This window comes from Sminthopsis crassicaudata, chromosome 3, assembly GCF_048593235.1.
Source record: "Sminthopsis crassicaudata isolate SCR6 chromosome 3, ASM4859323v1, whole genome shotgun sequence".
In the NCBI taxonomy this organism is placed as follows: Eukaryota; Metazoa; Chordata; class Mammalia; order Dasyuromorphia; family Dasyuridae; genus Sminthopsis; species Sminthopsis crassicaudata.
The window spans coordinates 456,615,778-456,632,890 of NC_133619.1; the positions used below are offsets into that span (position 1 = coordinate 456,615,778).

The following is a 17,113-nucleotide window of genomic DNA, read 5'->3' on the forward strand; positions in this document are numbered from 1 at the left end:
AGTATGGTTATGAAAGAGAAAACAACTGGCAAATAAACACTCACCTTATTAGTTGGGGAATCCCAAACCCAAATAATAAAATTGCTTTCTCAACTTGTTCTTCCCTCCTCCACCAAATGTCATAAATTGCACTTACTTTTCATTACTTATTTAAGGAATATATGTAAAACTGAAAATAAAAGGCACTTCACAAGAAAAATACAATTTAAACATACATGATGAAGATGTAAAATCACCACTTCTGTGACTATAATCCATAAGATTAATAGAGGGATCTGTTCTCCTTTCCAGATCTCTTCTCTCTCTTACTAATTCAGTCCCCAGTGATCCAAGTACCATTGAAGAAGACCTGGGAATTTGGCTATGTCTCCAAGAAGAATCTGAAAATAAAAGTGAAGTTTTAATCCAAAGAGCTTTCCAAAAAGTCTTTAAAAGCTCATCCATATGTTTCACTAATATGCATTTGAAATCACCCATTTTGGGGAGACAAAATATAGCAGATCTTTTACAGAAAATAAGCCACCAATGTTTTTGAATTGCAACTTCGTTTTTGAATAGTGAAAACAGAAAGGGCACTAATTTTGCTACAGGTCAAGATCTATTCAAAGAAAACCATTTATCTAATGAAACACTATAAAAATGAAGTCTAATCTATTAAACTTCACAACTCATATTCTTAGACATAAAATGCATCATGATTGGTTATAAGAGAACTATTTTTCAGAAACAAGTTGGGACAAAACTTCTATTAATATCAATTACTAAAATTAGAATCCACATAATTAAATTTGGACCAGTTATTTATTTCATTACAAGATAAAACAACTTAAGAGATAATACACAGTAAGTATTAGCATTCAAATTTATCTGTAACAGAAGTGATTCATCTCTCTACAAGGCAAACTACCAACCTCATGAAATCAAAAATTTATGACAGGAACAATAGACATTTAATTCTTTTCATTTGTCTCTTGAAGAAAATGAGTGTAAAAAATGAACTCCAGTAATTAGTTGGGGGGAGGCAAGGGAGAGGGAAGGGCTAAGTGGGAGAAGAAATTCTAAATTTATATACTCATATACAACAATGGTTAAAATTTTTCACTTAATTTAAAAATCTGTAAATTTCACAAATGAATTTTATTTTAAAGTAGTATAAAACCACACCATTAAAAACCTAGCTTCATTCTCTTGCCTTAATATAATTACCTTTCAGACATTAGTAACTCATATTTATATTATATTTTAAAGGTTTAAAAAGGGTTTTCTTCACAACAATCCTGTAAGTTATTTAAAACAATATTAACTATAAAAAATGATTCTAAACTGTGGGCTCTACACAATCCAGTAGTTTATCAATCCTAGGATAACTTTTAAAAGTACCTTCTAGTAAAGGTTTATATAAATCAAAGGCTCTATTTACATAGGATAAAGTCATTAATAATTTAATTTGCTGAGTACTCGCCCGTCAACTCTATATACAGTGTATTTCTTCTTTTTACCTTATATCAGGTGCTTCAACTTAAACAAGCACTCTATATTTTTCAGTATATTTTTTCGCTTGGCAAATTTAGTCATCTAACAGCTCTACTTATCATCTCTAAATCAATTTATTCTAAAATCTTTACTTCCAGTTCCAATTTTTCTTCAAACTACAGATACCTCTGACTTCCTAGAGGCCATTGCTACCTAGATGTTTCAAATTTAACTCATTTAGATTTGATCTTTTTAATCTTCTCCTTATGATGATTCTGATTTTACTATTTCAATCAATGGCACCATCATTCACTTAAAAGTCACCTATCTTTGAAATCTTGTAGTCCTCTATAATCTTATGAAATGAATATTTTCTTTCAAAGATATAGATGGAAATACATCTGTGGCAGCTCATTCTATGCAATTCTTGTCCTAGTCCTTCTTTAAGTACACCATAAGGATCCACCAACACACTGGGGACTGCCTTGCCCCTTACTGTAAGAATATAAGTGATACGAAAGGATAAAGATGACCATCAATTGTCCCTCACACTCTTAGTGTGTAACTAACTTTATTTTAAAATCACAAAAATTTTTTAATTACTTTATTATAATATAGTTATTATTTTAATATATAAATATAATTAGAATTAGAATTGCAAATACTAATTAACACAAACATTTCCATATGCCAAGAACAAAAAAGATGGCATAATTATCATTTCTTTGATTTCTGCCAGCTCATGCCTACCATGTACTGCCTATTTTGGACTAAAATAATACTTTTTTCTCCTAACTACATAGTTCTTTTTTTAAAATTATGATTTCATAAGTATGTCAAAGTAATAGGAAAGGACAGTCATTTCACAACTCTAGGTATGTTATAGATATGTATGTGGGGTATATAACACATACATGTATAGATCCCTTCCCCCGTATGTATGTATGTATAGATATGTTTATATGTAAGATTTCAGCAAATTTTCAGCCCCTTGTAGCAGCAAACTTGATTATCTTATCCTGAATTTCTTTTTTTGGGTTGACTTTGGGGAAATAAAAGCAAAAAAGCACAACTACCTATCATTAAAAACAAAAATGAAAATCTTCAAGAGCAACTGTCTAGGATGAAATTATTCAAATAAAATTGTGACAATCAGAATTGTAAAAAAATAAAATAAAATAAATGCCATTTAATGCTCAAATGCCATTGAATTCTTGACAACTCTTACTTTATATAGCACCTTATGATTTGCCAAGAGCTTTCCTCACAACAATCCCTTATTCATCTTACTGATGAAGTACTTAGAAGAACAAATAACAGAAATGGACTTGAAATCCAAGTCTTCTAAAGCCTAATCCAGGACTCATTCCACTAAACAAATTATTGACTCTCAGTAATCACTTATGTGGATGACTATAAAAAATTTCCTAAGAGGTTGGTTTTTTTTATACTACTTATCTTCTCCAATTTATTCATCACACTGAAACATATCTGGTCATGATTCCTGTACTCAAAATTTTCTCAACCAAATTCCCAAACTACTGCCAATCATTCAAGGCCTTCCATAACCAGCTTCTATACTCCCTTTATCTCCTATATTCTCTGCTACATTCTATGTCAGATTGCTTAGTACCTCAAATACACTTTGTACATCTCCACTTTCTTGATTTTACTCAAACTTTTCCCTATAAAAAGAATGTCCTTTCCTTTTTTCATTTTATCTAATTTCCTATCCATCTTTCAATGTACAATTCAAATAATAATTCTTTCATTAAACCTTTCCTGATATTCTTAGTTCCTCTTATAAAACATTTTGTTTGCACCTCTCTTATATACTAATGTCCTATTTTGTATTGTGATTATCTATATCATATTTCTAAACTCAGTCATTAAAGTCCACCAAAGTGGTGTCAATGCTTTATCAAATCTTTACACTTTCCCCAATGCCAAACAGGTCATTAAAATACACAATATGATATGGCCCAGGAGTAGAGAGGCTCAATATTCTATGTTAGTTTTATTAATATGTTTGAGAGATACCTACTAATAATGAGTGTGCCTCACAGATGATATTCCAGCAAGGAAAAAGCTAGACAAATTGAGTGATAAGTCCATTTCAGTGTGACACTAGAGATGAGAAGCCAATGGAATTCAAAAGTTATTTAAAAAAAAAAAAAAAACCTAAACTAAACAAAAAAACTGTCTACCCTATTCTCCCTGTCCCAATCAAATTCTTGATTTTACAAAATCCACATGTTTGAAAAATGCCTTAGCATGGAAGCTACAAAAGCAGGCAGTACTAAGGAATGAAATCTAGGCTATGGGAAAGATTCTAGCCTTGTGACAAATCCTGCCTGAGTATCTCCAATTCTGAAATAAAATCGGGGAAAGGAATAGTTGTTTCCTTTATTGTCATAGCTTTGTGTAAAGGAATAGTTCAAATAATAAAAAAAAAATTGTTTATGTTAAAATTTCAGGAATCAAAACACAAAGTTTTCTATTCCTATATTTTATTTTTAAGGTCAGAGGTATCTTCTTTCACTATTCCTATTTATAAGAAAGATACTAAAAGTAAATGTGAAACCCATGAGTAATTTGGAAAGGGGAGAGGAATAATTATCCATAAGATACAGTTCATGGCCTCTCTCTTTTTTTTTCCTGCTCTACAACTAATGAGCTCAAGCTAGTTCATTTGCTGGCAAGATTAAGGTAGATTTCTGGGCCACTCACCAAGAATTCCTGGAGACAAAGAAACATCCTAGTCCCTCTTCAGTTACAAGTCTGAAGATTTCCCAACAATCCAATACAAGTCCTTCCTTTCCTTTCTCAAGTACAATTACTCCATTCTCATCTCTTTCAAAAGTAAGTTCCCGTGGGGATAACTGTGCTATTAAGTGATCATGATGGCATTTATACAATGGCAGAGCTAATAAGATCTTTTATTTTTCATTTCCATGTGAAAATGAATTCTTGAAGCATTTTATACTTGGAAATACTGTTTGAAAACAAATTTTCATAAAGATCACAAAGAGTCTTAAGAGACCTAATTCAATTCCTTGGTCAAAGCTTAATAGGAAGGAACCTCTGATTGGCTTCCTAATTCTATATAAAATTTAACAGAAGCTTCTGAGATTTTTATCTATAAAGTCAAATTCTAAATAGAACTGTGTCCTTATGTTAAAATTTTTATTTAAAAACTTTAGAAAAACTATCAAGTTTCACTTTCTAATTTTAGTACTGACTTGCAGGATCTCTGGATATTTAAGATAACTGATAATTCAGTCTCATAACCTACAAAATTATTTCTACCCATTCAACTCCAAATATTTGGCTTTTTGAAACGAAAACAAAAACAAATCAGAATTTTTTTTTCTGCTTTTGAAAAATATTTACTACATTTTGACTCTAGTGATTTCATTATTACCTGATATTGAATTCAAACCACTTCCACTATTTCTCCCAGTTGAGGTAGATGTACAACTTGTATAAGAAAGCTTAGGCCTCTTTGAATCATGTTCTCGTTGCTGGTTTTGCAATCTTGGGTATGCTCCCTGAGTTCTCTCAGATTCACCATACCATGAAGACTGAAAAGGTGAAGTCAGTGTTGATGATGTTGCCTACAAGTTTAAAAAAAAAAAAAAAAATTAGAATGAAAATAAAAATTGTTTGCTTTCTACTTGCAGTTTAAAATTTCATCTAAAATGGTTTATCCTATGTTCAAGAACCATTTATTCCTCTCTACAAGCCTTAATTTATCTGAGCAAATTCTGACATGTTAAGCTGCACACGCATGGGCACGCACGCACACACATGCACACGCTTGGGTAGTTTGTTACTTTAATTAACAATTAATAAGTTTTTTATTTAAACATAAGATATTTGCTTTCAAAGGACTAAGTTACTAGAATCTAGTCTAAGTAACAATTCTTGAAAAAAAAAAAAAAAAGATATTTTACATGAGTAATAGGACTAGAAATAATTTTTAAGGTAATAGGCAGCACCACAATAAAGATGATCTATTTAGAACCCTTTATTTTATAAATGATGATCCAGATTTAGAGTTTAAGCAACATGCTCAAGATTCATAAAAGAATCAAAATTAGAACTGAGGTCCATGCTTCTTTTTACTACATACTGACTAGTCACCCCTATCACATTGCCCAAGACAATTTGGAGGGGAAGGGAGAGGGAGAAGGCCTGTTCCCAAATTGCTCCTACATTAATTCTTCCAAAAATACCTTAAATCTCCATTCCTAAAGATGTCAAACTATATGTAAAAGTTGTTATAAATTAAATTTTTAAATGCAAAATTCATTTTATTTACCAGAATGATGCCTGATTCTAGTGGGAAAAAAGAGTAAATTTCTGAAAACACATAGCAGACATATTTTACACATACACAAAATACTAAAGTACTTTTCAACATTAAGTATTTTCAACTTTTACAACTCAGACTTTAGACAGTTAAAAAAAACCAAACAAACACGGACAGCATGACCTTGGCAAGAATACAATCTTACTTAGAAATAATGTCAAAGTGAGGACACACACACACACACACACACACACAATTTAAAACTATTTAAAAACAACTCCCCATACAAAGAATAGTAGAATATCACTAATATTGAACACTTCAATCAAAATCAGCTAAGTTTTATATTTTTTTAAAACACAAAATCACCTACTTCCCTTTAATAAGCAAAAAATATTTTTTAACTAGTTTACCAAAGAAAAAGAAAAATGAACTGAAAACACAATCTCTACCTAAATCAATCTTTATATAAGAGAAACAAATATTTTAATACCATAAGCGGCCATAAAAAGGGAATATGATAGAGCCCTGTTATTAAGTAATATTATAATTCTAATTTTCTGTGATAGGACAAGCAAAAATAATATATGAGCAGCACACATATTAATATAATGTTAATAGTCGCATTTGCTGAATAGCAAATTTTTAACATATCAAACATGCCTAAGCTTTAGCAGAAACCATGCTATTGAATATTTATTTCAAATCATATAATAGAGCTATTTAAATTTGTTAGAAATATTGAAAAACCCTTAATGGACAGGATAAATAGCAGCTATGAGATCACTGAGATGGTGCTATGTCAATACAAATTAAGCATTTTATTTAAAATTACTAGATATGCCTTTTAGACAAAATTGGGATAAAATGACTTACTTAAGGTCACATAAATGGTAGAGCTAGAATTCAAATCTAGATTCTCATGTCTAAAAAAATACAAATGAATTTTAATCACATATTTGACAAGTGTATGCCAATCCCTTTTGTTCCCCATGAGGTAGTCCAACAGGATAAATATTCCACAATTAAAGTGGTATCATCACTTCAACTTATTAAATCAAAAGTTGCTCTTTAAAAAAAAAAAAAAGTTATGCTTCAGTAATATTTAGTATATTAACTTTATGCTCAAGAAAATTTAACTGATAACACCAGAAAAAACTATGCAGGCTTCCCTACAATTAAAAGATGTCAGAAGCACCCAAACAAATAAATATGATGATAGTAATACAACATATACTTAAAACAAAAATTAAAAAGCTACAAAAGTAATTTTAAAATCTTTTTTTTTTTTTTGGGTGAGGATGAAAATTCATATTGAAGGTTTGGTTTAAAATCATTCAAACTCAAAAATTTTATGGCTTAAGAATTATGTACATATCAATATTTTTAGATAGTTTTTAAATAAACATTTTAACATAAGGCCATAGTCCTATTTAGAATTTAATTTTATGGATAGAAATCCCAGAAGCTTCTATTAAGTTTTACATAGAATTATGAAGCCAACCAGAGGTTCCTCCCTATTAAGCTTTGACCAAGGAATACGTCTCTTAAGGCTCTTTATGATCCACAAATACAAAATTTTAGTTTTCAAACAGTATTTCCAAGTACAAAATGCTTCAAGAATTCATTTTCATATGGAAATGAAAAATAAAAGATCTTATTAATTTGCCATTCTATAAACTGGGTTAAGAAGCAAATCTTATAGCTCTTTCCTGCCAATTCAAATCACACCAATTAGCCATCAAAAAAAAAAACCCACTTCAATTCCCTATACCAAAAATTCTGTTCTGATTGGAACTGAATCACTGGCAGAATGCCTTTACCAATTGTATAGTTCAGCTGTTGCTTCTTATACTGTGACCTACAACTACCACTGCAACATTTCATCAGCTAATTTTAAGTAAGATTTGTTTTCTCTTCTCTCCCATACTCTACCCCCTAACTAGGTTTGCAAGCTCCTTAATGATTATATCCAAGTGCTTGGCATATAGTATTTTGCTCAATATTTTTTCAAAATATTCATAAATTTATAGGTGAATAGAAGATGACTGGAAATAGGGCAGAAACCAAAAAAATCATGATCTGAGAAGTTTTAACTTTCCCAAGGTCTTCATCCCCATTGACCTTGTAATTCAAACTTCTAAATTTAGCCCTCAGAAGGGATATATAAGTTCACTGTTGGACTTCATACTCCGAGACTTCCAAGTTTAAAAAGATCTGCTTGAATTAATTAATACTTTTCTTGGCATAAACCTCTAAAAGCCTTGGAGTCACTTCCACACTGAGGAGGGGCTGCAGTAGATTAGTAGAATCCAAAATACAGAGTAAAAACATGTATTATCGCAAAAACTGACATTTTATATAAAAACTAAATGAAGGGAAGGTTGTTGGAAATTAAATAAAATTAAAGAATCTTAGAATTTCAGCTGGGAATAATAAATTTAGGCAAAAAGTAATCAAAATAAATGCAAGGAAAGAGCAAAGATTCAAAATGAATCAGGTAAAAAATGTAAGTAGTCTTAAAAATAAAACAGCCTGACAATATAAATAAGCAGTATTACATATCAACTAAAACCATAATTTAAAAGCATCTTTACACAGGGTACCAAACCAGTATGAGGTTTTAAGATAAAAGATTGAATAAAAGAAAAAGATGTTGGAAGCAGGGGGTAGCGTATTGTTGATAATAAAGTCTTTTAAATGTCTATGAGGCTTGTTAGTATTCCCCTGAATGGAATGAAGGAAAAAGTACTTTATGTTTATTGAGTAAATCAATGAATCCTCAAAACTATATAGGAGGGGGAAAGGCACAAAGGAGATTATGGTAGTAACTGGTTTTGATATTTCCCAAAAAACCTGATTTAAAATAACACTTTTCTCAAAATAAAGGCAATCGGGGTTTAAAAACAAAGGGCACAAATTAAAATTTTATGCTACACTTAAACTACAAACTAAAGAAATAAAACTGAAGATGAATATCAAATCTCATTCATTCCGAAGCATCTCATGTTCAACATGTGCTTGAAATTTAAAATCAAAGAATTAAAGGAACTGTTAAAAAAAAAAAAAATAATAATAATAATGATGGCCTCATCCTTCCCACATATAATAGATTCCTAATTTAGGTTTGATGTGAGTCTTACCAATCTGCTTCTACTTCCCAAAAAGTTTCCAGACCATGGACGTTCAAATGTTCCTGAGAAGTGAGTTGGAGAGGAACTGGTAAATTTCCATGGAGTTTCATGGGCTTCTCTTTCTCCAAATCCCCAGTCTCTACCAGAAGTATGCAACAGATTGGACTCCTGGAGTAAATAACATTTTCATGACTCACTTCCAACTCAAAAGAGTTTTCTGATAGCCTATACAATTTAAACACTATTAACTGAATCCTCATAGTTTATTCCTTTTCTTGTGCCCTCCAGACTTAAGTAAAAAGGGTCTTAAAATATCTATGTACTACATCAAAAAATGTCACTATATAAGGCAGGAGATTAATAAAAATTGAGATTTTCATGACATTCTATACTATCACATATGGGTTCACTCAACTGTAAATTAGGTATTCAATGTAGCTTCAATAGGAGGTATACTGGGGAAAAGTACTTAACTTTTCCTTTATAATTAATCATTTGTCTTGTCCATAGTGAATGGTTATTTCTAAAGTTTTAAAAAGAACAGAAAACATTTTAAACAACCACCTTCCATCTTGCCTGAGTATTTCCATATCAACCTTTCTAACAGATCTGCCATATATGACTATGTCCTCAAGCAGAAAAATAGCATTTAAAATAAGATTCTAGTTAGCTATTTTTTTGCCTGCCTCAATGTGTTTGTGAGCTCCAGGGATCTACTGCTGTTTCCCATGATGAAATTTCAACTCAGTTTCCCAAATAAGCAAAAACTGAATATGTAACCAGACATAGTTCTCTTGCGCCCCATAGATATGCTATATATAAAGACTTGTTATCTGATACCCTATTCTTTCTTCCCTGATTTGACATGTGAGAATAGGTTCTTTCTAATTTTGCCCTCTGCCCTTAAGTGTTATAATATATAAAATATAGTTTATCTTTCCTACAATAGGAATATACAAATATTGAAGTCTGCCAGTCACAGAAAGCCTAACCTTCAAATGGTCTGGCTATCCAAAACCACCTAAGTTTGTTCGTGCGTATGTGTGTCTGGGTAACAAAGTTAAAAGTATGCTATTACAGAGACTGCTTCAATTTCAACAATGAACTGATACATATCTAAGTGGACACTTACATAAAAATACATTAAAATTCACATTTAGAGTATCCCTTCTTATGTCCTTGGAATATCAATACAGAATAGAATTACCTTGAAAGTTATCTTTTAAAAAATTCTCATCAAATAATCATATATTCTACTACTATATCCCAAAGATTAGAATTTTTATCTATTCAAAATTATTTTATGTCATTAACATTTATTTTCAAAGATAAGCATTAAAAAGATTACAACAGCAAGTCCCCAATTTACAAACTATCAATCAAAAAAATACAGCAATTTAGAATCAGAACCTATTTTCCCAAAGAAACAATATAAGTAAGAGTATTAAGATAGTCAACAAACAAATCTGTTTTGAACAGAAATCAAATGAAACAGTAGGATATATTTAAACAGTACCCTCCAAATAAACCCTGGACCCTAAATCCTCTGGTTCTAAGTTTCTCTGAATATCCTGGGGAGAGGGAGGGTTAAGAAGGGTAACATCCCAGAATTAACAAGAGTTAGTAATTGGACAATTATGAAAATGTAAGATTTTTGTTAATATGTAAAATCATTCTTAAATTGAATGTTTATAAATTGAGGACTTTCCTTAAAGTATTTTAGCTGATAACTTTTACAGATCATGAAATCCATAAATTCTCTGAAACATGGGGAAAATTAAAATCTAAACAGGTATGTTTAGTGGGTTTTTTTTTTTTTAAGAAACCAAGAATTTATAGAACAATTCAAATGTGATTTTAAATGCTCCAAATTTTGAAAGTTTTCAATAAATTCATGACCACATTAAATCCCAGATAATTTTGAATAAACTGATAGAGGATGCATACACTTAGACAAACTTTCAAAGTCTCAAAAATCCTACATTGTGCTCAAAATAACATACTCCATGTTATTCTCTGTGAAAGTCAATATATTTAAACTAACTTATTCAATTGGAGCCTGATGACATTTAGTTACTGCACATAAAAGTTAAATTTTCCAGGAAACTGTAAAAGAAAAAAATCAAAATGACATTCCAACCTGTGAACTCAATATTCACAAGATTGAAGACACAACATGGAGAACAAAAACAAATAAAAAACACAAAAATGAGTTCTTTTAATTGAAAAAGATGGGCAAGAAATGCAGAGTAAAAACTACTCTAGGAAAAAAATGAGTATGCTCTCTCAAATGGACACACCTAAAGCCATGTATTTCCTCTTTATAATTTCTATGTATAGAGGAGATTTACCTTGAAGCAAGTCCCAAATGAAGTAGTATAATACCAGTTATGCACCAAAGCGTCTCATCTCTAAATAAAAGGAATATGCTGAGGTGTTCTCTATTACAGCTGTTTCAATATCTGACTCAGATATATTTCAGGTGCTGAAAAAGCCAGTCAGGATTAGACCTATATAGGGCAAAGCAGGTTGGGAATATTTTACCAATTACGGGAACTAGTGCCATATTAAAAAAATAAAAATAAAAATCCAAGAAATTTGCTCCTATGGTCATATTACCAAAGAAGAACCAAACCCTAAGGGAACAGATTCAATTCATTAAGTGTTTAAATCAATTTTATTTTTCTGACCAAAGAAAATTTTAGTCAAATATAATTTGGATCAAACCTAATTCAAATTTGATTGTACTTTGATGTTCAAATCAGATTAACACATATTGAAAATCTTTAGAATTGATTTTGGGAAATTTGCTTTTATTTCCTGGGAGTAAACTAGAGAAACAGAAGTTGTGTAGTATGGAAAATTTTATCAAAGAACATGAAACGAAAATGACTCTCAAAAGATGCCACAGAATTCTCTTTACATCGAAAGGTTCAAAAAACTTTTTTACAAATCAAAAACCTTGCTATGCAAGCAAATGCTACAATTATAATGTAACACCTTTTAGAATGTTTCCATCCATTTTACCTACTATAAATCATTAATATATGGCATATTAATAATATGCTTAGAAGTCTTCATAAATGGTCATATCCAAAACTCAAAATCACTTTACCCTTTAACTCCCCTCCAAAAACCAAATAATCTTTGAAGCCTTTTTTTTAAATAACAAAACATTGTGAAGTGGAAGTAGAAAGGATGCTGGATTTTTACATCAAAATTTTTATAACAAAGAACTCAGGTTTAATCCCCCTGTCATTTATTACCTGTATGGCCTACTCTTCACCTTTCTGGGCCTTATTTCCTATTCTGTAACGGGATTAGACTAGGTTCCCCTTCGGGCTCAAACTTATGATTATGACTAACCAAATCTAAACAAATATAATTGAGTACTGAAAGCTCTCTGATCTTCTGATTTTATTCCCAAGGTAAATTAATGTAATTCTTGACAGTTTTAAAAGGGGTTCTGCTACCTTGGGAAACTGCATATAGAACTTGTCTCCAAAGCATCATTTTCACACAAAGAATAAAATCTACACCAAGAGTAAATATGGCCACATTTGCTCTGCAGTTCTTAAGAATAACTGTCAATCTATGTGAAACGGAATGTTTCTTAACAAGGGTCTAATAACCACAATTTTCAACATGCTTTACCCATTTAAAAAGGGAATGTGATTTTATTTTTGGTCAGAAGCTGAAGCAGAAATTTTTTTAAATTACAAATTCTAAATCTTAATATTTGAAATTCCCACATTTTGTATGTAATTAGCACCTTTCCCTACAAGAAAACTGGGACTAAGAAACTTCAACCTGTCATGCAGGATTGCCCACAGATCTAGTGACAATTATAAGGGCAGTATTTGCTTTATTCTTATGTGAAATAAGTTCAATTACACTGAAGAAAGCCATTTTAAACTAATACAAAATCCAGACTTATAAAACTAATTGATATTAGGAATGCTGATTTACTTTCCAAGATAAATTTTATTAAAAACTCACTGAGATCTATAACTAGCAAATTCCCCAAGTACATTTGTAACAATTGCTAAAATACTTATATTCAACTCTTCTAAACTCCAATACATGAGATTATATTAAATAGCAATGTATTATACTCTTTCCTAATAATATTCATGAAATAATGCTTTATTCCAAGATCATAGAAAGTATAACAATACAAGTTAGGCATTTCAGTTAAAAACCATAAAACCTTATAGAAGTTCCTAATATAGAAAAGGCAAAAACTTTGTCCCTACTGATATATCATTAGCATCCCATACAGAGAGAGGAAAAAAAAAAAAAAAAAAGCCCATTAATCACTTATTCTTTTTTCTTTAAACTTGACAAGTTTCTTGTTGTTTTATTTAGAGGTAGGGGAATAAATGTTAAATAACAACTCATTATTGTTTTGGGCATGCACAGTGATGTGCCAGAGAACCGTAAAAACAGAATGTTTATTTCCTTATTAAAGGAGTTTAGAAATATAACTAATTTAGTAACATCTGTATTCAAAAGTTAATTGATATTTTAATTTTTAAAAACACACAATAATCTGATTACTTGATAATTTCACAAATTAACTATTAATGCAGTAAGTGGGAAAATATTTTTTAATGTTTCAAATTAATATGTTACCTGATGCTCAGAATTCAGTCTGAATGAAGAATCTCTTGGGTGATATGCATCACTCATACCACTTCCTCTGCCTCCAGATACAGTTCGAGCACTTAAGGAAGAACTGGAGGGCTCAACAGTTATCCTTCTAGGGATCCTTGAAGGTTTGGATTCCATTCTTAAGGTAGTCTGTGAAATGCAAATTTCAATTAATTGCCTCTGGGGAAAAAAATAAACTCAAGCACACTTATCAAAAGGGTAAAAGCATCAATATCTAATCTGATTTAAATTATCATCTGCTTAAAAAGGGATTTCAAAATTAAAATCAATAAAGTACTTTTGAGATAATACAATCCCTACTCCTGAGAGATCAAAGTCTTGGCCACTTTATACACCTCTAACCCTAATACTCAATCTATAAAATTATCCAAAGTGCATAAACCAGAACTACATTATAGCATTGGGTGAGCCAATTTTTTTGGATACTATTTCTCTATCATGCCTGTAGAGCAGCAGGTATCTGGGGTCAAATTTAAGAAAAAGACCTTTATAAATCTCTGCAAAAAACTAGTCTGCAGAAGAAAGAAATTTAATAAGACTTATCTCATATTTTCTCAATCTATAAATGCCATGTTACAAAACTAAATTGGTTCTTTTAAACAAAGAATAGTTCCTACCACATGTGGAATAAAAACATTAAATTCCTAGCCTAATTAACTTCATACTATGTTTCAACTTGTGACAGTGTTTGAATTAAAGGAAACAATGAAAACCCTTCTAAAATGACTTCTGAAATTGTAGGAGTGGTACTATTTGAACCTTCTGATCAAATACTAATTTTACAATGTCTTGTTATTTTAATAGTAGCTATTTTTTTTTTTTAAGTCAGCTATTGCTTAAATCAGTAAGGCAGAGACAGGGAGACAGAGCCAGCATGTGCCAGGCAAGTCAAACCAGTACCAGCATCTTTCTTTAGAACCTGAAGGGGATAAGCCCAGAATTCTTAAACCCAAGAAGTTTGGGAATAACAATATCCCCCTCCAAAACCAAGGTGTCCAGCCAACCTTCCCCAATCATCATAGAGGGTAGCAATCACTGTGGAGAAGGGGGCTCACCTTCCTCATCACTACCAGCAACTGCTAACCAACTATCATATTAAGAGGCAGATAAGCAAAAGAGGATGCCCACAAAGCACAGGTTCTGCTTCTGTGGTTTCAGACAAGCTCTCAGACCTAGAAAAGCAATTCCTGTGGAAGCAGGCAATTCCACCAATTACCAATCAAAAACTACTCACAGGACAGGCTAACTACCTTTATAGGGAATAAACAGGACAAGGATGGATAGGCAGCTGCATGTGCCTGCTTAATCTGGGCACCTCTACCACCACCTTGGCCAAATTCTCTCCTCAGAACTTGATAGAGACAGTCCAGGAACCTGAATCTATTCACAGGCTTTGGGACTAAAAATGCTTTCAATTCCAGTGATCGATGAAGCATGGCAAAGACTCTTGTAATTACCAAATCTATTGAAACCTCCAGGGGACAAAATGTTATCAAAGTCTTTGCCATGATCAAATGGTTCAGTATCAGAAACTGTTAAGATTTTTGCCAGTAGCAATGGCATTAAAGAATAGCCATTTCCATCTGCTTTTTGTCACTACTCTCTAAGGAGGACTTTTTCAATTGAAGTGAACTCCTTGAGAAGCTGGGACTGTTGCTTTTCTATTGTATCCCTAGTGCTTAGCAGTTTTCTTTATACACAATAACTGCTTAATAAATGTTTCACTCATTTATTCTTTCATTCTCAAATTAGTATGTACAGGTCTAATTATTTTTGTTCCTATTTCCCTTTTTATTATAATAGGAAAAGTCAAGAAATCTACAAATTAGCAATATGACCACTGGCAGTCCATAATTTCTTTAAAATATAATTTTTTGAAGACACTAAATGGTGGGAAGCAGTATGGCATGATATTATGATGGGAAAAGTGCTAGACTTGGATTCAAATCTTGGTTCTGCTACTTGTAAAACTTCAGCAAGTCACTAAGTTTTAATTCCTCATCAAAGAAATATAAGGGTTATATTATATGACCTCTGAAGTCTTTTTAGCTCTAGATCTAATGTCACAGATTTAAATCACGTTGCTCTGCACTAGTTTATAACTTTTTATTTATAATCTAATGTAAATAGCAAAATTATTTACTGTCTCCAAACATTAAAATTCACATAGCTTTTCTTTTTCCTAAATACACTTCTATTTTTAAATCTTATGATTTCCAAATAGGAGCTCAGGAGCAAGCAATGCTTTCAAGAGGGTAAGGTCTAAGTAAAAATGTTCCAGACACCCAGACAGACTCAAGATATTGCATATCCCCACTGTTGCTGACCTCTAACTAAAGAGCCAAATAGTTGGAGAACTAAGGTTTCTTTAACTACCTTGCTTGGTGAGGAAAAACCATTACAAGTTCTCAGATGCTACTTACCCAGTAGCAATCTTAATATTGAATTCCCCCCCACACACACACATATCCTTTTCTCCTCAAAATTCTCTTATTTTTACAAATATGTTTTAAGTATCAAAAAATATAATAAATGGGAAGATGATTACAAAGTAATATTGTTAAAAATTGATACATGTGAGGTTTTCATCTTTCTACCTAGAAGGGATCCTCTGGGATCTTCTAGTCCAACTTAATTCATTTTGCAGAATGAGGAAAGTTATATGACTTGTAATGCATAAGGTCAGTAGGAGAATTCTAGCTCCAAATCCAGTACTCTTTCCAATCATTCCTGTAAAGAAGGAAAAATTCTGAAATCTTAAAAAAGATTTTAAGAAATTCTTTTTTTTTTTTTTTTTTTAGGCTGGGGTTAAGTGACTTGCCCAGGGTCACACAGCTAGGAAGTGTTAAGTGCCTGAGACCAAATTTGTACTCGGGTCCTCCTGAATTCAAGGCTGGTGCTCTATCCACTGCGCCACCTAGCTGCCCCCTGATTTTAAGAAATTCTTAACAGTGTCAACTTAAAAATTCTTGTAAAATCAAATCAGAGAACCAAGTAAACTTTAAGTCACTTAATGTTCTTGAATCTCAATTTTCTAAATTATAAAAGAAGATATTAGACTAGATAGCAGCTAGAGTGGATAGAATGTATGGAATGCATGAAATGCAAAGTTCAATTCCTGCCCCAGATATTTACTGGGCAATTCACTTAACTGTTTATCTCAATTTCCTCATCTGTAAAATGAGCTGAAGAAGCTGGCAAACCACTCTTCTTAACATTTTGCCAAGAAAAGTCCAAATGGGGTCCCAAAGATTGCAACAGCAGCAACAACAACAAAATATTTCTTCCAGTTCAAAATTCATGATCCTTCTCAAATGCAACATCTCAGCATAAGAGATGAATCCCAGATCCTTGGAAGTCTATTAACATAGGTATGCAAGTTCTCAATGGTATTAAAAAAAAGCATTTCTTACCATCTATCTGAGCAATAGACTACCTACTTTCCAAGGTCCCAAGCTACTTAAGGGGAAACCTCATTTTCAGTGGGTGGCCCAACTGGGAATGAATTCTTTGGTCA

General features: G+C 31.7%; 1 protein-coding gene across 8 annotated transcripts in view; it reads right to left on the reverse strand.

Moving 5' to 3' along the window:
- Nucleotides 1-17,113, reverse strand: part of MARCHF7 (membrane associated ring-CH-type finger 7) — a 48,120-nt gene that overhangs the window by 20,080 nt on the left and 10,927 nt on the right. For 4 of the 8 annotated variants that reach the window (XM_074303324.1, XM_074303323.1, XM_074303325.1 and 1 more), the window contains exons 2-5: nt 13,558-13,725; nt 8,932-9,090; nt 4,898-5,090; nt 216-380 (exon numbers count right to left, since the gene is read on the reverse strand). In XM_074303324.1, the coding sequence (XP_074159425.1) occupies nt 216-380; nt 4,898-5,090; nt 8,932-9,090; nt 13,558-13,713 (673 nt within the window). In that variant the 5' untranslated portion in view covers nt 13,714-13,725. The remainder of the gene's footprint in view (nt 1-215; nt 381-4,897; nt 5,091-8,931; nt 9,091-13,557; nt 13,726-17,113) is intronic. The other 4 variants (XM_074303328.1, XM_074303327.1, XM_074303326.1 and 1 more) reach the window with 2 other exon arrangements.